This window comes from Epinephelus lanceolatus, chromosome 16 (genome assembly GCF_041903045.1).
Source record: "Epinephelus lanceolatus isolate andai-2023 chromosome 16, ASM4190304v1, whole genome shotgun sequence".
Lineage (NCBI taxonomy): Eukaryota > Metazoa > Chordata > Actinopteri > Perciformes > Serranidae > Epinephelus > Epinephelus lanceolatus.
Window position 1 is genome coordinate 43,616,378 of NC_135749.1, and position 25,262 is coordinate 43,641,639.

Below are 25,262 nucleotides of genomic sequence, written 5' to 3' on the forward strand. Positions count from 1 at the left end.
GTCCTATCCATTAAAGGCTAAGTCAGTCTCCTCTTAACAGTTGTTCTAGAGATGGGTCTGCTGCTAGAACTCTGTGTGGCATTCATCTGGTCTCTGATCTGAGCTGCTGTTAACTTGCAATTTCTGAGGCTGGTGACTCGGATGAACTTATCCTCAGAAGCAGAGGTGACTCTTGGTCTTCCTTTCCTGGGTCGGTCCTCATGTGTGCCAGTTTCATTGTAGCGCTTGATGGTTTTTGTGACTCCACTTGGGGACACATTTAAAGTTTTTGCAATTTTCCAGACTGACTGACCTTCATTTCTTAAAGTAATGATGGCCACTCGTTTTTCTTTAGTTAGCTGATTGGTTCTTGCCATAATATGAATTTTAACAGTTGTCCAATAGGGCTGTCGGCTGTGTATTAACCTGACTTCTGCACAACACAACTGATGGTCCCAACCCCATTGATAAAGCAAGAAATTCCACTAATTAACCCTGATAAGGCACACCTGTGAAGTGGAAACCATTTCAGGTGACTACCTCTTGAAGCTCATGGAGAGAATGCCAAGAGTGTGCAAAGCAGTAATCAGAGCAAAGGGTGGCTATTTTGAAGAAACTAGAATATAAAACATGTTTTCAGTTATTTCACCTTTTTTTGTTAAGTACATAACTCCACATGTGTTCATTCATAGTTTTGATGCCTTCAGTGAGAATCTACAATGTAAATAGTCATGAAAATAAAGAAAACGCATTGAATGAGAAGGTGTGTCCAAACTTTTGGCCTGTACTGTATATCAGTGTGAGATGTATAAATGACAATATCATCAGCATAAAGATGAACAGAACATTGAGAACATATACTTGGTAAATCATTAATAAAAATGGAAAAAAGAAGTGGACCTAAGGTAGAACCTTGTGGAACACCCTTTTCAACAATTAAATAATCAGACTGAGAACCCTGAATAGCAACACATTGACATCTGTTTACGAAGATATGAATTAAACCAAAAGAGAGCATGTTGTGAAAAACCAATAGAATATAGCTTGTCAAGGAGGAGGTAGAGGTCGACCATATCAAAAGCTTTGGAGAGACCAATAAATATTGCACCGGTGAGTTGGCCTTTATCAAAGGAGGAGAATACATCATTGGTGAATTTTAAGAGAGTAGTGGAATGCTTGGATCTAAAACCTGATTGGAATGGAGAAAGAATATTAAATAAATATATGTACTGCAATAGTTGAATGAAGATGAGTTTCTCAAAAATGTTAGCAACAGAACAAATAATAGAAATTGGACGATAGTTACTCATGTCAGTTGGATCTCCAACTTTGAAAAGGGGAGTAACTCTGGCGCATTTTCATATGGAAGGAATTGAGCAGGTAGACAATTAAAGATTAAATAGATCTGCAAGGGGATACATTAATATATCTGCGGCTATTTTAAGAAATTTGGCATCTAAACCATCAGGGCCAGCACTGGAGCTGTGTTTGAGCTCACGTATGCCATGAAAGACATCAATAGGAAGGATTTTGCTAAAGGAAAAAGAGCTATTGGTAAAAACGGGGTTAGGGGAACAAGCTGTGTTATGTAAGTTGTTGAGTTGGGAACCACAGATGGATGAGAAATGATGATTAAAAGCCTGAGAAATGAGTGGTGGATCAGAAATAATTTGATTGTTAAAACAAATCTGGTTTATGGACAAAACTGTCTAGGATTATGAAAATTATGAGAAGGGCTGTCTTTACAGGAGTAAGATTTGGCATTCCTTGTTTTGGTTTTACACAAATTCCTCAGACATCTGCAGGATTCCCAGTCAACAGGATCTTTGGAAGGTATTTAGACCAGGCTTTATCCCTTTGTTTGAATAAGCTAATGAGTTCAGAGCTAATCCAAGGTAAGTGCCTGCCTTTAACTCTAACTGTTCTCATAGGGGCGTGTTTATCAATGACATTTAATAATTCAGAATGAAAAAAATTCCAGGCATCTTCAATGAAAGGAATTAGCTGAAATCTGTTCCAATTAATAGCAATTATATCTTGAATAAAACTCTCATCATTAATATTTTTGCATTGTCTAAATCTAATATATTTAGGTGGAGAGCTTGGAATTTTAATTTTCCAGACACAAAATATAACAGAATGGTCACTTAAACAGTCAGCCATAACACCAGATTCCATATGCTGATGGAGGCTCAGGTGAAGTTTTAGAGTCCTCACAACACTTGCGGAGATCCAAGAAGAGAGGGGGTAGCAACACAACTCCACCTAATGGAAGCTTACGGCACCCCAGATTCAATATCAATATCTCCATACTGCTCAAATTTTCTCTGTGTCTGGATTATTTGTTCACTTTAGAGGTAAACAAGAAAAAAAAATTCTTCACAAATTCAATGTAAAACAGGGTCAGTAATTAATAAACAAATGATCATTTTGAGGGTGAAGTATTCTTTTAAGGTATTTCTAATGATGTTTACTTTTGGTAGGAGTTTGATTTTATTTCATTTGGAGATTTAACCCTAGCTGTGACTTTAGTAATTGTCAGTTTTTGCAGAAACCATCATGTGTTTGATGAAGGACAGCCATATCAGCTTTCAGCTTGCTGAAAGAAAAAAAGTCTCAGTTTAGAATACATGTATGAAACTGAACTAAACAATGAAATTGTTGAGTGAAATTAGTTTGGATATCCTGCATGTAATTATAATAAGTATACGTAGTTCTGAAACCTTAGATTTCTGTAATTTTTGTCTATTTTCCGTCTGTTTTCATCAGAGGAAGTCAAGACGCTACTACCCCACCAGATTAGCCATCACTCTGGCTGCAGGAGTTACTACCAGCTCTTCACCCTCCTCCTCCTCCTCCTCCTCCTCCTCCTCCTCCTCCAATTTGACTTCCACCACTGGTACTGGAGACGCAGGCTTTATTGTGGTAGAGACCAATTATCGTATCTACGCTTACACAAGTATGTCTGAACCTGGAAGCTTTCTGTGCTGCATGTTAACACTAATAAATACATTCTATCAAACGTTTAAGTCCCTGTTCATATTAGAGTATTTGTGAGAGGACTGGGAGACTCTTGTACATGGGGTTATAGCAACACTAGCTGGCTGTGGTTCTGAGTAAGTTGAGTGAACTGTGAACTGCATTAGGGTTAAATCATTAACACCAGTGTCTACCATACAGACGACCCAGGTACACTTCCAGTAGCAAGACGTCAAGGAAGAGTTCAACATTTATTCATTGTCTCTTAATGCATTTGGTCATATTCTCTTGTTAAAATGCTTCACATCACAACAGAAAAGATGCATAACTTGGGGGTTCCTTACAGAACCTGTACTGACTTGTTTGTGTGTCTCTCCCAGACTCTGAACTTCAGATTGCACTGGTGGCTCTCTTCAGTGAAATGCTCTATCGCTTCCCGAATGTAGTGGTGGCTCAAGTAACAAGGGAGTCAGTGCAACAAGCCATCGCTAACGGCATCACAGCACAACAGGTACTCAACGACTGCACACACTGTACTACTACAGGACAAGGTTAGGGTTTTTCACTTATATACTGTAATTAACAATGCAAAAATATGAGAAATATTAATAGAGAAAAATATATGCTATCACAACAGTGCCCAGTTGCCCCACACATACCCAGATATTATCCTAACTCACTTTTGTTGTGTTGTGACTAACAAATTCAGGAAGTGTGTATTAAATAAAATAAAAAAAGAAACTTGGTCTTTGACATGTGTATATGCACATTATGTAATATGTAACTTTTCACCTTAAAGGACCAGCTCACCCCACCCCAAATTCAAAAATCCATATTTTATGACGAAAAAAATCAAACATAAAAGTCATTTAAAAACATTAAAACTGAGCATTTTCAACAACAATTAAACACTATGCATTAAATCAATTTCACTCCTTAAAAAGACAGTTAACCCAAAACTCAAAACTCCATATTTTACCTCTTACCTGTAGTGCTAAGTATCACCTTAGATTGTTTTGGTGTGAGTTGTCAAGTTTTCAGCCACAGAGATGTTTGTCCTGTCTCCAGTATAATGGAACTAGATGGCACTCGGCTTGTAGTGCTCAGAGTGCCAAAAAATACATTTGAAAACCTTTCTTTTTCCAGAAGTCATGACCTGGATACTCAAGATAATCCACAGACCTTGTTGTTAGCAGTTTCATGTAGAAACTATTTTCTTTTTTCCTAACTACACCTGCCAGCTATATCACTATGCAGAGGGAAGCGTGCATCTACTGCAAGCTCACAAATCCTGCAAATCTTGTCATCCAATTCATAGTGGTTTTGTGCTGAGTCCTTTTTCATGCCATCAAAGGCAGTGTCCAGTGATGAGCAGAATTCTACAGTATATGTGACACATGAAATGACCATTTGTATATCAATTACTCACCCTGTGTTACATTGAATTTGTGAAGAAAGCAATTGCTTTTTCCCACATGCCTCTGGTTAATGAAGAATCCAAAAATGAAGAAAATTCTTGGTGAATTGAAGTCATATACAACCGTATTTCACAATGCAAATATATTTCAAAACACACATTCACAAGCCATCACACACAACTGGGCCCTATTTCAGAAAGCAGGCTCAACAAACTCTGAGCCTAATCCTGATCTCCGGGTTGACTGAGCCTGAGCTGGGAAACTCTGAGTATGTTCAGCCTGAGGAAAGCGTGTTCACGGCGAGCAGCAAAAACCATCATCAGTAGAGTGCAGATAACGTGATTTTCAATGGCAGAAAGCAGAAAACCACTTGTTTCATCCCAGCTGAGTCGGAGATTTTACTGACCATGAACGAAAACGTGTGAAACAAATCTAATGCAGCAGCTGCAGCTAAACAGCATGAGGTGTGATGGGAAAAGATTGCAGAGTGTGTTAATAGGTAATGTGAAGTGATGTTATGTAATGTGATGAGTTAATGTGTCTAATATACAGAAAATATATCAACATATATATTATACTTAATTAATTCTGTCAATATTAGGCTGAGGTTAACTGAATTGCTGAATTGCTTTTAAATGACTTCTGGTTCACGTAATCTCCTTTATTCTCGGATGGAGCTATGATGGGATGTTGAGTCCCATAAATGAGCCAATTACACTGCAGAATCTTTGAACATATGAAAAGTATTCATAAATCATTGCATCATGTATCCACGTAGATTAATTTCTTGACAAACCTGCAGTTCTGTGGAATTCCTCTTTTTTTTAAAGATTATTTCTTGGGCTTTTGTTGTATTTAATGGCAAAACAGCATAATGTTAAGGGGGAAGGTGGGAAAGACGCGTGGGAGGCTGCAGGCTGGGTTTGAACCCGTGGCTGCCTTATCAAGGACTGAGCGTCAGATCACAGGGTGTCCGCTACATCCACTAAGCCACCGATGCACCACGCATTATTTTGATAATCGATTCTGATTTATGCCCAGGGAAAACTACGGAAATGGGCAAATGTCTTTTCAGAGCCAGAGTCACCTTTCTTAAAGCCTGACAAACCGTTGTCTTGCTGATGTGTTCAGTGTCTCTGATGTTGTAAAGAAAACTGCCACTGCTGAAGAATCAAAGGGCAATGCATGCAATTTGCTCCAATGATAATGTAAATCCACGATGTGTAATATTTGATATATGTGGGTGGAACAGATTGTTAGATAAATGATAGCGTGTGAGGTCAAACAGTATCTGTCATATAGTCACTCCTCTGGGGAGACATCCAAACTGGGTCTAATCACCTTCTCCTTAGCAACAGCTTCTGAATTAATTGTGCCTCAACGTCCATGACTTCATTCACAAAAGGACATGTTTTTCCTTCCTGCTACATGCTCAGCCTCAGGCTTAGATGAAACAAACCTGCGAGCTAGCAGCTTTGTGAAACGGAAAACTCAGGGTTTCCCTCATCTCAGGCTCAACATACTCAGAGTTTTCACTAATCCTGCCTTCTGAAATAGGGCCCTGGTGCAGTATAATCCAAGTCTTATATGTCCAGTTGTGCTACTCAAATACACAGCCATTTCAAGCGGGCAACTGAACAGAAAGTAAAACTTCTCTATGTTTTGGTGAATCTGAACAAACCTTAAAAATACCAAAGTCACACAGTAACACAAACAAACTAACTTACTGAAGCGGTGGTAGACCAGCAGCTGGCGTGTTCAGTGAGGTAAAATTACTGTTTTTGCCAGTCGAGTCTGGCTTTAAAGAAAGCAAAAATCAAACTTCACTTTCTGTTCAGTTCCCCATCAGAAAGGGCTGTCTGTTTGACTTCAATTCATCAAGAATTTTCTCCATTTTTGTATTCTCCATTCACCATGGAGTCATGCGAGAAGAATGCAGTTTTCTTCACAAATTCAACAGAACATGTGGGTGTGTAAGCGATTTACCAAGGTTCATTCGGGGAGTGAAGATAAGATTTAACCAAAAACATTTTTAAAAAGTAGCTTAGCCCTTTTTTAAACTGTTGGTACCAATGCAGGTACTAGGAAAATACAGTGGCATGCAAATTTTGGGCACCCCTTTTCAAAATTTGGCTTTCTATGAATAGTTAATTAAGTAGAAAATGAACTGGCCTCAAAAAGGCATGAATTTAAAGATGAAACATTCTTGTCAACATTTTAAGGAAGATTGGTGTATTGTTTTTGTTTTGTTAGAGTGGGGAAAAAATGAAAGGAGCACCATGCAAAAGATTGGGCACCCCAAGACATTTTAGCTCTCAGACAACTCTTAACAGGGTCTCAGACCATAATTAACATGTTAGGACTATGTCTTGTTTACAGTCACTGTTAGGAAAGGCCAGGTGATGCAAATTTAAAAGCTTTATAAATACTCTGACTCCTGTAACCTTGTCCCAACAATCAGCAGGTATGGGCTCTAAACAGCTGTCTAGCACTCTAAAAACTATAATAACTGATGCCCACAAAGCAGGAAAAGACTATAAGAAGATGGCAAAGTGTTTTCAGGTAGGAATGTAATTAAAATATGGCCGTTAACATGAACTGTGGAGGTCACGTTGAGGTCTTGAAGATCAAGAAAACATTCTGAGAGTGCTGTTGGTAGGATTGTTAGAAAGGCTATTTAAAACTCCTGTTTGACTGCTTAAGACCTGCAGAAAGATTTATCACTCAGGAGTGGTGGTACACTGTTCTACTGTGCAGCGACACCTGTACAAATATGACCTTCATGGAAGAGTCATCAGAAGAAAACCTTTCCTGCATCCTCACCACACCACAAAGGAACATGTAAACAGGCCTGATGCTTTTTGAAAACAAGTCCCGTGGACTGATGGAGTTAAAATAGAACACTTTGGACACAATGAGCAATGGTATGTTTGGAGAAAAGGATGCAGAACTTCATGAAAAGGACACCTGAATTGTTAATCACAGGGATGGAGGGGCGTCGGTAGGGTAGTGTATAGTGCCGGCGCCCCATGTACAGAGGCAATGCTTTGCTGCAGTGGCCACGGGTTCGATTCCGGCCTGCGGCCCTTTGCTGCGTGTCACTCCCCACTCTCTCTCTCTCTCCCCATTTCACACACTGTCCTGTCCATTAAAGGCAAAAAGCCCATAAAAATAATCTTTAAAAAAAAACACACACAGGGGTGGATTGATCATGCTTTGCGCTTGCATTGCAGCCAGTGGCATGGGAAACATTTCTCAGATAGAGGGAAGAATGGATTCAATTAAATTCCAGTAAATTCTGAAAGCAAACACCACACCATCTGTAAAAAAGATGAAGATGAAGAGAGGATGGCTTCTACAACAGGACAGTGATCCTAAACACACCTCAAAATCCACAATGGACTACCTCAAGAGATGCAAGCTGAAGGTTTTGCCATGGCCCTCACAGTCCCCCCTTAAACACAGTAAAAAAATCTGTGGATAGACCTCAAAAGAGCAGTGCATGAAGACCGCCCAAGAATCTCACAGAGCTTGGAGCCTTTTGCAGGAAGAATAAGCGAAAACCCCCCAAACAAAAATTGAAAGACTCTTAGCTGGATACAAAAAATGTTAAGTTTAAGGCAAGTATCACAGCCAAAGGGGTGCTACTGAGTGCTGACCATGCAGGGTGGCCAAACTTTTGCTTTAGGTCGTTTAGGTCGGGCTGGGCGATAAATCGATTTTATCGATTAATTCGAATTTGTAGTTTAGGTCGATTTGTTTTAATGAAAATCAAGTTTCTCTTTAAAATCTGCCACCGCCGCTCCCCGCTGAGCTCCCGTAGTTCAGAGTGGGCTCATAGGCTATTTAGTTTGTTTAATAAAAGGACAAGGTTTTGACCTGTTCTATAGGAAAGGTAACCTTAATTGACTTCTGTTGTGATCCAATATAATGGTAGGGGAAACACTGCCGTATGATAAGAAAGGGGTCCGGTGGAAAGCGATCACAGATGCAGTCGCGATGTATATTGCAAGAGATATGGTGCCCATACAGTACATAGACTACTGTGGAAAAGCCGGGGTTTATTCACATGCTGAAAGTTTTGGACCCCAGGTATGTGTTACCAGGCCGCAAATACATTTTTTTTAAGTAGGAGGGGAAAAAATTGATTTAAATCATGAATCAGATTTGTTGTGGAAAAAATCTGGGAGATTTTTTTTTTTTTTAGGCCATATCGCCCAGCCCTAGTCGTTTTCCTTTTTTGTTGTTTTGAAACTGTAGAAGATTGTAATTAAAAAGTAATCTTGCTTAAAATATTGAAGAAATGTGTCATCTTTAACTTTGGAACTCAGTTCATCTTCTACTTACTTTACTATTCACTATAAACGAAATTTTGACCGGGGGTGCCCAAACTTTTGTATGCCACTGTATGTGTTAATAGAAATTGCACACATTTTGCCTCATGTCTGTATGATATGTTATGGAAATTGTTTTTATCCAACAGTATGTGTAGATCGGATTTTATTTAAAAACATCCACCTGAGTATGTTAAATCTTCTTTCATCACTACCCTCCAGATTATCCACTTTCTCAGGACTAGGGCTCACCCTGTCATGCTCAAACAGGTACATCAAACCATTCTTTCTTCTCACACTTCATTCTAATAACAATAAGTGGTTGGCCTTTAATGGTTCTGCACTGTGTATCTTCATCCTCCATCTCTGTGCTTCAGACCCCAGTGCTACCTCCAACCATAACAGATCAGATTAGACTGTGGGAGCTAGAGAGAGATCGACTGCAGTTCACAGAGGGTGAGTTTATCTGTGTGTGTGTGTGTGTGTGTGTGTGCGCCCAGGCAGTAGAGGTTTGTCTTGCTTCTGTTTTAATTTGTTGTAAATGCAAACTCAGCAGTTCCTCCATGTTTATGTGTTGTCATCGTGAATTCAGTATAATGTATAGTTTTTCAGCACTACCTGTAAGCATTACTATCCCCACAACAACAGCCATGTCATACTTACCACTCTGCTGAATGTAAACCTATCAGCCAAAACATTAAAACCACTGACAAGTGATGTGAACAACATTGATCATCTTGTTCCAATGCAATGTTCTGTTGGGAGACCTTGGGCTCTGACATTTATGTGGTTGCCACCAGACACGCCCCACCAACCTAAACACTAGTGCAGACTAGGTACCCACAGGACCCAAAAGATCTGTTAAAGATAAGTACGACATCTGTTGCACGTCTGTCCGTCCTGGAAGAGGGATCCCTCCTCAGTTGCTCTTCCTGAGGTTTCTACCGTTTTTTTCCCCCGTTAAAGGTTTTTTTTGGAGGGGAGTTTTTCCTTATCTGCTGTGAGGGTCCTAAGGACAGAGGGATGTCGTATGCTGTAAAGCCCTGTGAGGCAAACTGTGATTTGTGATATTGGGCTTTATAAACAAAATTGATTGATTGATTGATTGATCTGAAGCCAACGCGTTTGTGCCAGACACTATAGGACACCCCCCAGATGTCCTGTGTTCATGCCTTGACAGGTCAGAACCAAGTCCGGTCCAAGGAGGACCCTCCGTGGATCGGGGGTACCTCTGGTGTACCAGCATGTCCCTCAAATGTTTGATCAGATTGGGATCTGGGTTATCAGCATCATTGCTATCGACAAGTGCCATTGCCATAAGGAGGTTTACTTGGTCTGCAATGGTGTTGGGATGGGTGGAACACATCAGGTAGCATTTACATGAATGCCAGGACCCAAGGTTTCCCAATGGAAAATTGCACTGTAACAAGATGATCGATGTTATTCAGTTTTGGCTGATCAATGTACATCCTCTTTAATTGTTTTCATTTACTAAATAATTGCAGTCAGTTAATTTTTTGATTGTATGTTTCACTTTAAAAGCCTACAATTGGCTCAGTAGGCAAAATCCCTCCATTTCCTGGTAGGTTTTTAATGTGTAACATCTGCAGGAAGTTATGTTTTTTGTCAGTAGGTCAGGAGTGATCAATAAACAGCATGCAGAGGCAACTGAAAGTATTTGGTGAATGAAAACTGCTTTTCTTACAAAGAAGGTGAGAGTATCACTGTCTGACTGGTGATAGTCAGAAAGTGTCAGAGTGGTGACAGTGTTGTTGATAGCATTAATGCTATGGAAATGTACATTATACTGATTGTATCATGTGAGCCTGTAGGACAGTTAACAATCTCGATTCCAAGAAAGTTGAGACGCTGTGTAAAACACTGTAAATTCACCATGTCAGTAGAGCTGAGCAGCAACTCTTACTGTATGAGATGTTGTACACAGTAATAGAGGGGCTCAGTATTGATGTTGTGCTGGCCTTTAACCTCATGTCTCACCGGTCTGTATGTTGTCGATGTCTCCTACAGGAGTGCTCTATAACCAGTTCCTCTCCCAGGCTGATTTTGAAGTGCTGCGAGACAGAGCCCAGGTTGGATTGTTTTTCCCTATTATGGTGAATGAATAATATATGAGCACATAACCAACACTACTATGGATTTTATAATTAATTTAGATTTCTGAATAATTTATTTGTTTTCTAAATGATAATTTGTTTTCTGTCTCTGTACAGTCTGCTGTCACAGATTACTATTGATTTACACCCTGTTAAAGGTCCAGTGTGTAGGATTCAGGGTATATATGAGCAGAAATTAAGTGTAATATAATATGTACATTTTCATATGTTTAACAGCTAAACAGTACATTAAAATCAGTGTTGGCAGTAACCCATTACAGTAATAAAATTACTTTTTCCAGTAATGTGTAGTGTAACTAATTATTGATAAAATTTCAGTTACCCAAAAATCAAACAAATTACAGCGTTACCAAGACTAATTTGAAATGCAACATCACATCAGCAGACTTACTTTGGTAATCATTGCACTGTGCAAGCACATCACAAAGAAGCAAACTAATTTGGAGGGTGGAAGCGCTTCCCTTAGCAGCTGGAAATATTCCCATTACTTTGACTTTGTTGGGAGGAAAGATGACAAAAACACTGTTGCTGTAGACTGGCATCTTTCAGGCTGAGCCTTGGGAAAAATAGTCCCAGGCAACTGAAGACCCCCAGATAAAAAAAAAATATATAAAAAAACTTGGCAAGCTACCTAGCCTTCGCTACATTTACCAGTGATTACCCTGACATTCAGAGTCACACATCTGAATTTTGGGGAAATGTGCAATTACTAATTTCTATGGGGTGTAACAGAAAATTAAAATAACAAGTAGTGTAACAATTTACTGTTGGCAGGGAGTAATTAATAAAATAATTTTATTACTTTTGAAAAGAGTAACAAGTGATGAGTAGTATATTTTTAGAGTAACGAGCCCAACACTGATTAAAATATGTTTCTGAAATAGTCTGAGGTGAGAAATAGGCAATGCAGAATCTTGTTTGATATTTGATCAGCCCTGCAGAGTTTGACTGCAGTTCACTAATGGTGACTGACATGATTGACTGCTGTGTTAGAGACTCCTTGGCTCAGATTGGTTGTTTTTGTTCAGGCGCATGGAATTCTTGCAAATGCCATTAGGAGCACTACAAGGAGGAACCAGAGAAACACACCCCCCCCCCCCCGATTAACTGTTTTGTGTACTTCTGCCAGGATATAGTGGTTGTGTCAGTAAATATGGCAGTTATTTTTATGAGTTTATAAGTTGTATAAGTTATCAACTGTGGCTTGGAGAGAGAGATTTGGAGATTTTTTTTTTCTCGTCGTCATTCTGTTTAAATCCAGTATCTCTGCACAATTACAGCTAAAGATTAGGCTACACAAATATTTAAAGTATGATGCTATTTGTAGAATTAGATATTAGTGGGGACTGCGTAGTAGTGATATGCGGTTCAACCCATAACCGCCCTTGGGCAGGTTCAGGTAAGCTTATGAGAAAATATCATGGACATATTTTGTTTAGTTGGTTAAAAAGTGACAAAGCAGCATTCCGATTAAGTTATTAATAACTTAGAGAAATAGTGTGTGTGCAATAGTCCACCTTCTCCTTTCCTCACTCTCTCGCCTCATTTGCAGACCAATAGAAGAGTTGAATGTGAAAATATGACATTGGGTACAGCTCTACCTGCTACCTGGGCTTCTGCTTCAAAAATGATCCACCCCTCCATCTCCTGACCTTTCCAACTTACTGCTGCTCTGTCACCATTTAATGACATAATCATTAACTGCTTGCAGTTCCATTAGTTCCTAGTAGTTAGATGACCTTTGTACCTCTTTGATGAATTCCATGTAAGTGAGGTGCTGACCTGTCTTTAATTGCCTGCTGTTGTTTAATAAAGTTGTTGTGATGCAGGGTCTGGGCTGTCTGGTGTGGCAGGATGTGGCTCACCGGGTGATGGTGGTGACACCACAGGGACACAGTGAGGTCAAGAGGTTCTGGAAACGACAGAAGTCTAACCCCTAACTGGAGGAAGAGAAATGAAGAGCAGTAGTATCACACCTGCTTGCTGTTCTTCCTGTGACAGGATTTTCTTTCAGCCACAGTTGTTCATCGCTGTGAGTGCTGTAAGACAGTCGAGATGAAATAATTTCTCTGTATATTTCATGAAATGTTGACTTTCATGTATCCTGAATTAAATACTGATAAGATGATGATACCCCTCTGCTCATTCTACTTTTATATTGAGTAGTTATGTTATTTGCAGAAAAGTCAATAATTAAATTGTGTCTGATGTACTGTACATAAAGCAATGTCTAAAGATAGATGTGTGTAGATTGACATGGACCAGGATGCAGGTGTCTGAGCATGTGAACATTCATTCGATTTGTGAGTAGAAAACATAAGATTAAGGTGCTAAAACTTGCAAAAAAGCTGAAGGGCAGAGGTGTGTATGACACTGAGCATCTCACAAAGAGAAATGCTGACAAGCAAGTATCCTGAAGAGGGAAAAGCAAATTCAGGACACCTAGACAAGGAAATGCAAAGTTACGATAAGACAGAAGGTTACACCTGAACAGCCTTAAGTAATAGCTGTCAGGGGCATTACAGATCTTGATCAGTATAAATCATGATGAATATCATGGTGAAATACTAGGTAAAATATTGTTTGTGAGTGATAAAGCTGATATAAGAGAATGTGTGAATACACAGACTTCAAGCCTTTTGACTTTTGACCAAGAGATCCACTTCTACAGGAACATTAACATATAACCTGTGAATATTATTTTTTTTATTTTTTTTTAATATTAAAATAATCCAAACAAGACAAATACCATGAAACTGCACAAAAACAAAACAAAACCACTCCAAAACAATACAACAATTAAAATGAGAGCACAACAAAACATCACAAACATACAAAACGTAACCAAAGACAAACAAATAAATAGAAAAATCTCATCATTCTTCTAGACTTGGCCTTAATGAATTCCATTTTTTAATCATAATCATTCCTTGTTCCCTGTCTGTTAGCAATAATATCTTCCAACATAAAATAATGTTTTAAGAACGCAAGAAAAGTGGGAAGTGTCAGTCTTTCTTTTCCTTTGCTTTCAAAAATAAATCTCTTGCCTAACAAAATAACAGTGTTTCCAATGCTAGGACATCTACAGTCATGTGAAAAAATTAGGACACCCTATGAAAGCCTGTGTGTTTTTGGACATATGGATATTTAATATCAGTCCTAACAATACTGGGAGATTCAGGTAATATAACTAAACAATTAAAACTTAAGGAAAGATTTTTATAACTTTCTGTAAAATGTAATTTTAAAAAAATGCAATTTCTGGTGAGGAATAAATTAGGACACCCCCACATTTATTCCCACTTAAAATGGCTAAAAAAAATGATTAGAACATTGTTACTCAGCATTTTGAAGGAGGCTTGCCCTTTTAAACCTCAGACATTTAGTTTGGTGTGCTCCAGACTGCTGAAGTGACAGTGAACACCATGGTGAGATCAAAAGAGCTGTCTGAGGCCTTCAGAAAGAAGATTGTAGCAGCTTATGAGTCTGGTAAGGGATTCAAAAAGATCTCAAAAGAATATGAAATCAGCCATTCCACCGTCCGGAAAATAGTCTACAAGTGGAGGACATTCAAAACAACTGCCACCATGCCCAGGTCTGGCCGTCCAAGCAAGTTCACCCCAAGAGCAGACAGCAAGATGCTAAAAGAAGTCTCCAAAAACCCTAAAGTATCATCACGGGACCTACAGCAGGCTCTTGCTACTGTTGATGTGAAAGTGCATGCCTCTACAATCAGAAAGAGACTGCACAGGTTTAACTTTCATGGGAGGTGTGCAAGGAGGAAACCTTTGCTCTCTAAGAGAAACATGAAGGCCAGACTGAAGTTTGCCAGAGTGAACATAGACAAAGACCAGGACTTCTGGAATAATGTTCTTTGGACAGATGAGTCTAAAATTGAATTATTTGGACGTCAGAAGAGAGGACATGTTTGGCGTAAACCCAATACAGCATTCCAGGAAAAGAACCTCATACCAACTGTGAAGCATGGAGGTGGAAATGTCATGGTTTGGGGATGCTTTGCTGCAGCAGGACCTGGCCGGCTCACCATCATAGAATCCACCATGAATTCTATCGTCTATCAGAGGGTGCTTGATGAACATGTGAGACCATCTGTAAAAAAATTAAAGCTGAAGCAGAACTGGACCCTGCAACATGACAATGACCCAAAACATACCAGTAAATCCACCAAGGACTGGCTGAAAACTAAGAAATGGAGAGTCCTGGAATGGCCGAGTCAAAGCCCAGATCTTAATCCCATTGAGATGCTGTGGGGTGACTTGAAACGGGCTGTACATGTAAGAAACCCCTCAAACATCTCACAGCTGAAAGAATTCTGCATTGAGGAGTGGGGCAAACTCTCCTCAGACTGATGTCGGAGACTGGTAGATGGCTACAAGAAGCGTCTCACTGAAGTTATTTCAGCCAAAGGGGGTAACACTAGCTATTAGGGGGTAGGGTGTCCTAACTTTTTCCTCAGTTAGAATATGCATTTTTATTGATATCTTTTGTTTAATGAGTAAAACAAGGTTAACTTTTGTTGTTTACCTGCAATTAAATCACCTTCTTTCCCAGAGATAAAGAAAAACAAGATCAGACATCGAAATGTGAACATTTGTTATTAAAGAACTGAATATTTAATGGGGTGTCCTAATTTTTTCACATGGCTGTATTTCCCAGTTCACCAACTATTATTGTTTGAGGGCACATATTTAACATAATTGAGTGCAGTGCCAGCCATTTCTTAATGTTTATCCAAAAGCTCGCTACATGAGGACAAAACCAAAATAAATGCAAAATATCTTCAGCTTCAGATTTACAAAAGTGACAATTTTCATCATCTTCCATATTCCAAATAAAAGAGTTTTTCTTGCAGGCAATATTTTGCACAAAATTTTCAACTGAAAATATTGTGATTTAGTGTCTAGAATAGATTTATAAGTTAAATTATACACAAGTCCCCATGGCAACGGGGTATCGAATACCCCCTCCCAGTACACTTGAAATTTAAGTGGTTTATCATTCAAATCATATGCCTGCAAGAAAAATGTATACATAAAAGAATTTATCTTTTTTCTTTTAAGCCAAAAACATTTTTTTATGAAAGGTTTACACACTAACAATTTCCTTCCCGCATTTTTCATATTTCTCTTCCAGTCTGAAGGCACTGCAGCTACTAATTGATGATATCTAAATTCTGAACAGAAGAATCCGTAAGTTTCGCAAAAAATTTTATAAGAATAAATGTCACCGTTCAAATCAATTATATGGTTTATAAAAATAATACCTTTTTGAACAAATTGTTCCCAAAAGATAGGTAATCTGTTAATTAATATACTAGAATTGAGCCATATCATTTGTTGTAAAATGGCGTCAGCAGAATCTGGTGGGAAATACTGAAAATGCAACCATGCTTGTATCATGTCTATAAAAAAGGGTGATAAATTAGAGAGGATTTTTTTGTATACATTGAAAATGGATTTTTGCAATCTGAACAAATGGAAAAAGTTTATACTTAAATATTGGAAGAGTGTTACAAATAAATTGTGAAGAGCTCCAATCGGGATTCCAATATATTTTCTGTGACCATGATGCTTTTAAAGACAGGTTTAATGCTTTAAGATTAATTAACTCTTCTCCTCCTTCATTCAAGCCATTATATATATATTTACACTTGATTTTTTTCTTGTTTATTATTCCATATAAAATTAAAGACTATTTGATTATATCTTTTATAAAAAATTTCATCAGGCGATGGAAGAGACATTAACAAATAAGTAAACTGAGAGTTTCACAATGAATTAACAAGGGTGACTTTACCAAATAAGGATAATGTTGTTGATTTCCATGGACATAATATCTTCTCCATTTTTTTAAGCTTTCTCTCAAAGTTTATTTTTAGAAGTTCATCATTTGTTTTGGAACATGAATACCAACGACATCTATTGGTCCATCTGACCATGTACGTTTTGAATTGCAATAAAGTTTAAATGTGGAACCATGTAAAGAACCTAATCACAACATAATACATTTATCATAATTTGGCTTCAGGCCAGACAGAATCGCAAAATCATCCAACTCTTTTAGGAGGGCATTTAAATAATTTTCTTTAGGTGACAAACAAAAAAATGTATCATCAGCATATAATGAAATATTTGATTCTACTCCATGACAATCTAGACCTTTAATATTTATATTGTTTCTCATTTTTATCGCTAGTGTTTCTATTACCAACAAAAATAAATATGGAGATAGGGGGCAACCCTGTCTGACTCCCCTAGATAATGGAAAACTTTCTGACAAATAACCACTATTTATAATTTTACTTAGTGGATTATTATAGAGCACTTTAACCCAGTTTATCAAGGAGCTTCCAAAATTGAAGAATTCCAAACATTCATAGATGTCCTCCCATTTCACAGTGTCAAAGGCCTTTTCAAAATCAGCCACAAAAATTAAAGCAGGTTTTTTTCTTTCTTATAAAATTAAATTATCTCCAAAAAATGTCTTATGCTATCTCCAATGAATCTACCCTCGATAAATCCATTCTGGTCTTTATCAACAATATCATGAACAACTTCTTTAATTCTAGAGGCAATGCATTTAGATAGAATTCTGTTATCACAGCACAATAAAGTTAGAGGTCTCCAATTTTTTAATTTAACTGGATCTTTGTATTGACCATTTCCCTCTTGTTTTAAAAGAAGAGAGATCAAGCCCTCCTGCTGGGTTCCAGTCACTCTACCAGTCTCAAGTGAGTAATTAAAGCATACTAACAAGGGATGTTTTATATGATCATAAATTATCTTATAAAATTCGATTGGAATCCCATCTAGACCTGGTGAGTTGTCTGATTTAAAAGAATTCATTGTTTCATACAACTCATTCTCAGAGATCATACCATCACAATTTTGTTTCTGTGTTTCTGATAATTTTTTGTGATATAAAGCAGGGAAAAAGGAGGTAGAGATCTGGTGGTGGGCTGCTCTGTTCTTCTAGGGTGTAAATATTTTGAAAAAAGGATTTTCCTTCTAAGATTTCATCTGAAGATGATAACACTAAACCATTCTCAGTCACGAATTGAGTAATTTTTTCTTGTTTGATTTCGTTGCATAAGTTTTAAAAAATAGGCTGTGCATTTCTCACCCTTCTCCATCCATGTAGCTTTAGAACTATTTATAATGCCACTGACTTTTTTATGGTAAAGTCTCTCTAACTCTCTGTTTTTTTTCCAAGTTCTCATAGAGATCTGGGGGTGCTTGATTATCTTTATCAATTTCTTCATTTAAACAGTTTATTTCTTGTAGCAATTTATTTTCGTAATGCACACATAACTTATGTTTCCAAGAAGAGTATTTTATGGAATGTCCCCTAAAAGAACCTTTTGTGGTGGACACTAGCTGGGAATCTCACCTCAGAATAGACAGCACAGGTGGAAGTGATTAGGTGATGTCAGCGTGGGCAGGGTGTGTTAAGTTTGCCTTGGCTGTTGTGGTGTAGAGTTTTGTTTGGAGTTGGAAGTCTGCCAGTAAAGAGAGACTCAACTGCACTCCCGTCTATTCGTCTCCTTTTTATCACCTTCCACATTGGTGACCCTGACGTTTGATTATGTCTGTGGAGGCGGTGCCCCTGCAGTTTTTGCGGCTACAGTCAAGTTGCCGGAGTTTTGGCAGCATGATCCAGACCCGTGGTTCCAACATATCGAGGCGCAGTTTAACCTCTGGGGAATCACAACGGACAACACCAAGTATTATCATGTGGTCACAGTGTTAGACTCCTCCACAACCCGCCGTGTGATGGGATTGCTGAGGGACCCACCGGCGGCCGGAAAATACGACGCTCTGAAGGCACAGCTCCTATGGTTGTTCCAGCTGTCCGACGCAGAATGGGCTGATTGCCTGTTGTCCCTCAACGGCTTGGGAGACAGTAAGCCTACCGAACTGATGGAAAATATGCTAGCACTGCTTGGTTCTGGGGACGCTACGTTTCTGTTTATACAGCTGTTCTGCCCGCACTGCTCTGGCCAATTCGCCTCTGGTGCGCACAAAGGATTACTGGGGGTTGGTGGAGGAGGCCGACAGGATCCTGCTGCCATCTTGACAATACAGTGTGCATGCCATGCTTCCACCGCAGCCTCAGCTCCTGCTGGGGGAGAGGGTGGCATCTCCGGTGGCTGCTGTGTCTGATCGCCGGAGGGAGGATGGACTGTGTTATTTTCACCGCCTGTTTGGTGCTAAAGCCAGATGTTGCATGCAGCCTTGCTCTTTTTCAAGCCAGGGAAACGCCAGGGCTGGTGCTCAGTAGCGGCTCTGAGCGCTGGCACCATGGATAAGCTGCTGTTCATTAAAGACACTTTGTCCGGGAGGCGCCTGCTGGTCAATTCGGGCGCCCAGTGGAGCGTCCTGCCAGCATCCACCATGGACGCTTTGGGTGGCGGTCACGGCCCCCCTCTGGACGCCGCTAATGGGACTCCCATTCGCACTTTTTGCCCCAGGTTTGTGACTGTGTGTTTCAATGGATGTCAGTTTGGATGGGATTTTCTTATGGCTTCAGTCTTCGCGCCTATACTGGGCGCAGATTTTTTTGTGTGCTAACGGAGTGTTAGTGGATGTGGCGAACTGCCACCTGATTGACACGGTTTCGTTTGGTACACATCCCTGCACTCTGGGGGGGCCCGGACCGCTTGCCCTTGCTAACATTCTCGCTGCGGGGGATGTGTGTCAGCGGCTCCTCGCAGAGTTTCCTGCCCTGACTGTTCCCGCTTTCTCTGCTGCAGTCGCTAAACACGGAGTGGAACATTATATTACCACTGTCGGCCCCCGTTTTTTGCATGCGCACGTCGCCTCGATGCAGCTAAGGTGACTATAGCCAAGGAGGAGTTTGCCACAATGGAACAGCTCAGCATCATGCGCCGCTCTGACAGCCCGTGGGCCTCACCTCTGCATATGGTTCCCAAGGCCAGCGGGGGATGGTGTCCCTGCGGGGATTTCCAGCGCCTCAACAGTGTTACCACTCCTGACCGGTACCCTGTCCCACACATTCAGGATTTCTCTATCCAACTGGCAGGGACCGCGATCTTCTCGAGAGGTGGATTTGGTGCGTGGCTACCACTAGGTGCCGGTCTACCCGCAGGACGTGCCCAAGACCGCTGTCATCACCCCTTTTGGACTGCTAGAGTTCTTGAGGATGCCGTTTGGCCTTAAAGGGGCGGCATAGACATTCCAGCGGTTGATGGACTCCATGCTGTGAGGTATGTCATTCCTATTTGTGTACCTGGATGACATTCTGGTGGCCAGTGCCTCTGCTGAGGAGTACTTGTCACACCTCCGGCAGCTTTTTGAGCGGCTCAACGAGCATGGGCTAATTGTGAACCCGGCCAAATGTCAGTTCAGCCTGCCAGCCATTGATTTTCTGGGCCTCTGTGTCTCTCCACAGGGGGCTGTTCCCCTGCCCGCCAAGGTGGAGGCGGTCGCCGCTTTTCTGCGCCCTCGCTCTGTCAAGACTCTGCAGGAGTTCCTCGGTATGGTGAACTTTTATAACCGGTTCATACCACATGTGGCTCTCCTGATGCGCCCCCTGTAAGAGGCTCTGAGGGGCAGGAAAGACAGCCAGGACGTGGACTGGTCAGCGGAGAGGGTCCAGACATTTGAGGACGCTAAGGCTGCTCTCGCCAGTGCTGCCATGCTGGCATACCCGTCCCCTGCTGCTCCTATGGCTCTCACAACTGGTGCCTCTGAGTATGCGGTGGGGGCGTTGTGTGAACAGTGGGTGGCTGGTGCTTGGCAGCCTCTCGCCTTCTTCAGCAGGAAGCTGCAGGACAATGAGAGAAAGTACAGCATGTTTGACAGGGAGCTCCTGGCCCTTTTTCTCTCCACGTGTCACTTCAGGTTCCTGCTGGAGGGTTGTGAGTTCACCGCCTTCGTGGACCATAAGCCCCTTACTTTTGCCCTGGCCAAGACCACAGAGCCGTGGTCAGCGTGGCAGCAGCACCAGCTCTCTGTCATTTCTGAGTTCACTACGGATATTTGGCAAGTAGCTGGCAAAGACAATCTGGTGGCTGACTGCCTCTCCCGGGCACACGTCAACTCTGTGCACCTGGGTGTGGACTATGCCGCCATGGCCGCTGACCAGCTCTTGGACTCAGACATTCAGGGGTTCAGAACAGCCACGACAGGACTGCGGCTGGAGGATGTGGAGTTCCATGATAGCAGGGCCACACTGCTCTGTGATGTCTCCACTGGCTGGCACTGCCAGGTTTTTGATGCCATTCATTCCCTGTCACACCCGGGGGTTAAGGCATCAGTTAAGCTGGTGGGGGCCAAGTTCGTCTGGCCGGGCCTCAGGAAGGATGTCAAGGGGTGGGCAGCCTCCTGTGTGGCATGCCAGCGTACCAAAATACACCGTCATACTAAGGCCCCCCTGGGGCCGTTTTTCATCCCAGAGAGGAGGTTCGACCATGTCAACGTGGACCTGGTGGGTCCGCTGCCCCCTTCCTGTGGGTTCACTCACATCTTCACTATGGTGGACAGGACCACCAGGTGGCCGGAGGCTGTTCCCCTGTCGTCTACCACATCTGCGGAGGTGGCATGCGCGTTTATCTCTGCCTGGGTGGCCCAGTTTGGCATACCAGCTGACCTGACTTCTGACAGGGGCCCCCAGTTCACCTCTGAGCTGTGGAACGCCGTGGCGGGGGGGGTGTTCCAAGGTGGAGGCGGTCGCCGCTTTTCCGCGCCATTGAGTCAAGACTCTGCAGGAGTTCCTCGGTATGGTGAGCTACTGCTAGTTTCTTCCGGTGGCCTCGGCCCCCTGGTCCGCTGCAGCTCACTGGTCTGCCTTCCGCAATGCCACCAGCATTTTCGCCCCCGTTCCTGTACATCACTGCCTCCCCCAGTCCTACATCCCGAAAGATCTGATGTCAGCCGAGTACGTGTTCATCCGCCACAATGCACATCGTTCCCCACTCCAGGCTCCGCATGATGGGCCTTTCCACTTCCTGGAGGCGGGTCCCAAGAGTTTCGTTGTAGACATGGGGGGGAATCAGGAATCAGGAGCGGGTTTCAGTGGATCGCCTTAAGCCTGCTCACATGGCCCCGGATGGGCCGGTGACGCTGGCTCAGCCCCCACACCGCGGCCCGCCCTCCCACCTCTTCCCCTTTCTCGTGCCCTCCCGCCTCTGCCCTTTCCTCAGGCCCTCCCCCTGTTGCTACCTCTGCCTCTGTGTCAGCCCAGCCTCGTCGCCGGCGTGGACGCCCCACTGCCTTTGTCCCTCCCCTTCCCCCTGTGACTGTTAAGTGCAGCCATTATGGTCGAGTGGTCAGACCTCCCAAATGGAATGGGGGGGGGGGGGGTGAATCTCACCTCAGAATAGACATCATAGGTGGAAGTGATTAGGTGATGTCAGTGTGGGAGGGGTGTGTTAAGTTTGCCCTGGCTGTTGTGGTGTAGAGTTTTGTTTGGTGTTGGAAGTCTGCCAGTAAAGAGAGACTCAACTGCACTCCTGTCTGCTCGTCTACTTTTTATCAACTTCCACAATTTAAATGAATCCTATACAATATGGGGACTGGCACTACTAATATTATGCTTAAAGAAATCAGAAATAAATGTTTTTGTTTTTTCAATGAACAAATCGTCGTGGAATAAAGATTGATTAAACTTCCAGAACCCCCGGCCCCTGGGAGAATCATCAGTCATCACATGGAGGGTTATAAGGGAATGGTCTGAGCGCATATGTTCAGTTATGTCTGTCTTTGATATCTTGGAACAGGGTGAGAAAGACAGAAGGAAATAATCAATTCGACTGGCCTGTTTTTTTCTATGCCATGTATACCTAATTTTTTTATGGTTTCTAAAACACCAAATATTATTCAAGTCAAGAGAAGACATAAGAGCTTGAATGGCTTTTACTGCCTGTGGGTGATAATTAACGGAGTAACTTCCAGACCTATCTGTCATCGAATCCATCACCGTATTGAAATCTCCTGTAAAAATAACATGGGCCCCACAATCTTTTAATTTTTGTACAGCCTCCTAAATACTTTTAAAAAATATAGCATCATCAGTATTAGGTGCATACAAATTAACCAGACATAATCATATAGATTTGATTGTGAGATCTACAATAATCCCTCTTCCATCTGAGTCTCGTAAAGTTGTATGGATTACATATTCAGTATTTCTCGCAATAAGAATTGAAACCCCCCTTTTATTCCTACTCCCATGACTGAAGGAAATATGTCCTCCCCATTCTCTCATGCATTTAGTGTCGTCATTTGGCATCAAATTTGTCTCTTGTAAACATATAATATTAAATATATTTTTATCTTTAAGCCATTTAAGAACCTCATTTCTTTTCACATTGGCTAACCTATTGCAATTATAGCTACCAATAACCAGCTCGTTGTTATTCATAGGGTGAAATAAAATTGTATTCGATTATAGTCTGCATTACGTGAACATAAAGGGAACATTCTCATATTTGGCCAACTTGTAGAATCAAAAAAGGAATACAATACACAACATAACATTAAACAATCACATATAAGACTAAACATACCAACAAACAGGACAAACATAAAGGAAAATAAAAATAAAAGATTGTCTTATGTGGTTGAGGAGGGAAAAACCACTCAAGTAGGCCTGCAAGTATATTGTGGAGGCATAATTAAGATGTCAGTTCAAATATCCAAATAATATGGCAAAACAAAAACCGTATCCTTAAATTTTCTTTTCTTTTTATTTTTTATTTTATTTTTCCCCTATCTTCCTAACCCCTACAGCCCATGCACAACTCCACTTTGTGTTCATGTTGCATCAGAAAACACCACAGTCAGATGGGCAAATATTGAATCATTCTAGTGCCCATAGATTAATGTCACTTAACAGTCTTAATTGTCTAGCTGGAGTGAAAACAGCCATGGTGTGATTTCTTTGTCCTTAAACATTCTGCCATTTATGTAAAGTTTATCTACAACAAGTCTTACCACATCTTTATTTTCACGATGCTCTTTTAGTTTAGGGATCAGTTTTCTTCTTCTTGCCACAATTTCTGGTGGAAACTCGTCGTTCAGTCCAAAGGGCTTGCCGGCTAGGCGTTTGCTGAAACTTTTAACAACAGGTTTATCCTTGAAGCGCACAAACTTCGTCACCAGCAAACGAGGCTTTTCTTGATGTTCTCTGCTGCGCTGCATCCTGTGCACATGGTCAAACTGGATAGTTTTCACCATTTCCACGTCCATCCGCAGCTCTTTAATAAAAAACTGTCTCAATGTTGTCTCCGTGTCTTCACCTGGTGTTTCTGGTATTCCGGAGAAAATCAAATTCTCTCTCATGGATCTAGATGTCATCTGCAGCATTTTTTCTTTCATCTGTCCATTTTCGGATTTCATCACATTCACCAAGGTTTCTAGTTTGGCGACCATGGTTTCCAGTGTGTCAGTTTTCTTTTTATATTTATCCAGTGTCGCACATATGAACTCGGATGTTTGTTTTAACTCTTGTACATCTTGGCGCAACTCATCCAGAATATTGAGCTTTTTGAGTCTGGCATCAATGGAGGCCAACAGGCAATGATTTACCTCTGTAGAGTAAGGGCTGCCTGGTGACCAACAATCCGGTTTATTTCGTCTGGATGGAAGCTTTTTCCCTGTGTCTAGGGCCTCTTGCTCCTCCGGACATGTGTCAATGCTGGCAGATACGCTGCCCTTCTCGGTCTCTATGTCTCGGTCATCGTGGCACTATATTCCAACTTCGTAGTAGGTTTAGGTCATATATACAGTACAGGCCAAAAGTTTGGACACACCTTCTCATTCAATGCGTTTTCTTTATTTTCATGACTATTTACATTGTAGATTCTCACTGAAGGCATCAAAACTATGAATGAACACATGTGGAGTTATGTACTTAACAAAAAAAGGTGAAATAACTGAAAACATGTTTTATATTCTAGTTTCTTCAAAATAGCCACCCTTTGCTCTGATTACTGCTTTGCACACTCTTGGCATTCTCTCCATGAGCTTCAAGAGGTAGTCACCTGAAATGGTTTTCCAACAGTCTTGAAGGAGTTCCTAGAGGTGTTTAGCACTTGTTGGCCCCTTTGCCTTCACTCTGTGGTCCAGCTCACCCCAAACCATCTGGATTGGGTTCAGGTCCGGTGACTGTGGAGGCCAGGTCATCTGCCGCAGCACTCCATCACTCTCCTTCTTGGTCAAATAGCCCTTACACAGCCTGGAGGTGTGTTTGGGGTCATTGTCCTGTTGAAAAATAAATGATCGTCCAACTAAACGCAAACCGGATGGGATGGCATGTCACTGCAGGATGCTGTGGTAGCCATGCTGGTTCAGTGTGCCTTCAATTTTGAATAAATCCCCAACAGTGTCACCAGCAAAACACCCCCACACCATCACACCTCCTCCTCCATGCTT

General features: G+C 41.3%; 1 protein-coding gene across 2 annotated transcripts in view; it reads left to right on the top strand.

Annotated features, from left to right (window-relative positions):
• gtf2h4 (general transcription factor IIH, polypeptide 4) overlaps positions 1 to 12,976 on the top strand; it is an 83,552-nt gene extending 70,576 nt beyond the window's left edge. For both annotated transcript variants that reach the window (XM_033637517.2, XM_033637518.2), the window contains 6 exons: positions 2,749 to 2,938; positions 3,339 to 3,469; positions 8,933 to 8,980; positions 9,088 to 9,166; positions 10,739 to 10,800; positions 12,675 to 12,976. In XM_033637517.2, the coding sequence (XP_033493408.2) occupies positions 2,749 to 2,938; positions 3,339 to 3,469; positions 8,933 to 8,980; positions 9,088 to 9,166; positions 10,739 to 10,800; positions 12,675 to 12,785 (621 nt within the window). In that variant the 3' untranslated portion in view covers positions 12,786 to 12,976. The remainder of the gene's footprint in view (positions 1 to 2,748; positions 2,939 to 3,338; positions 3,470 to 8,932; positions 8,981 to 9,087; positions 9,167 to 10,738; positions 10,801 to 12,674) is intronic.
• The last annotated feature ends 12,286 nt before the right edge of the window (positions 12,977 to 25,262 follow it).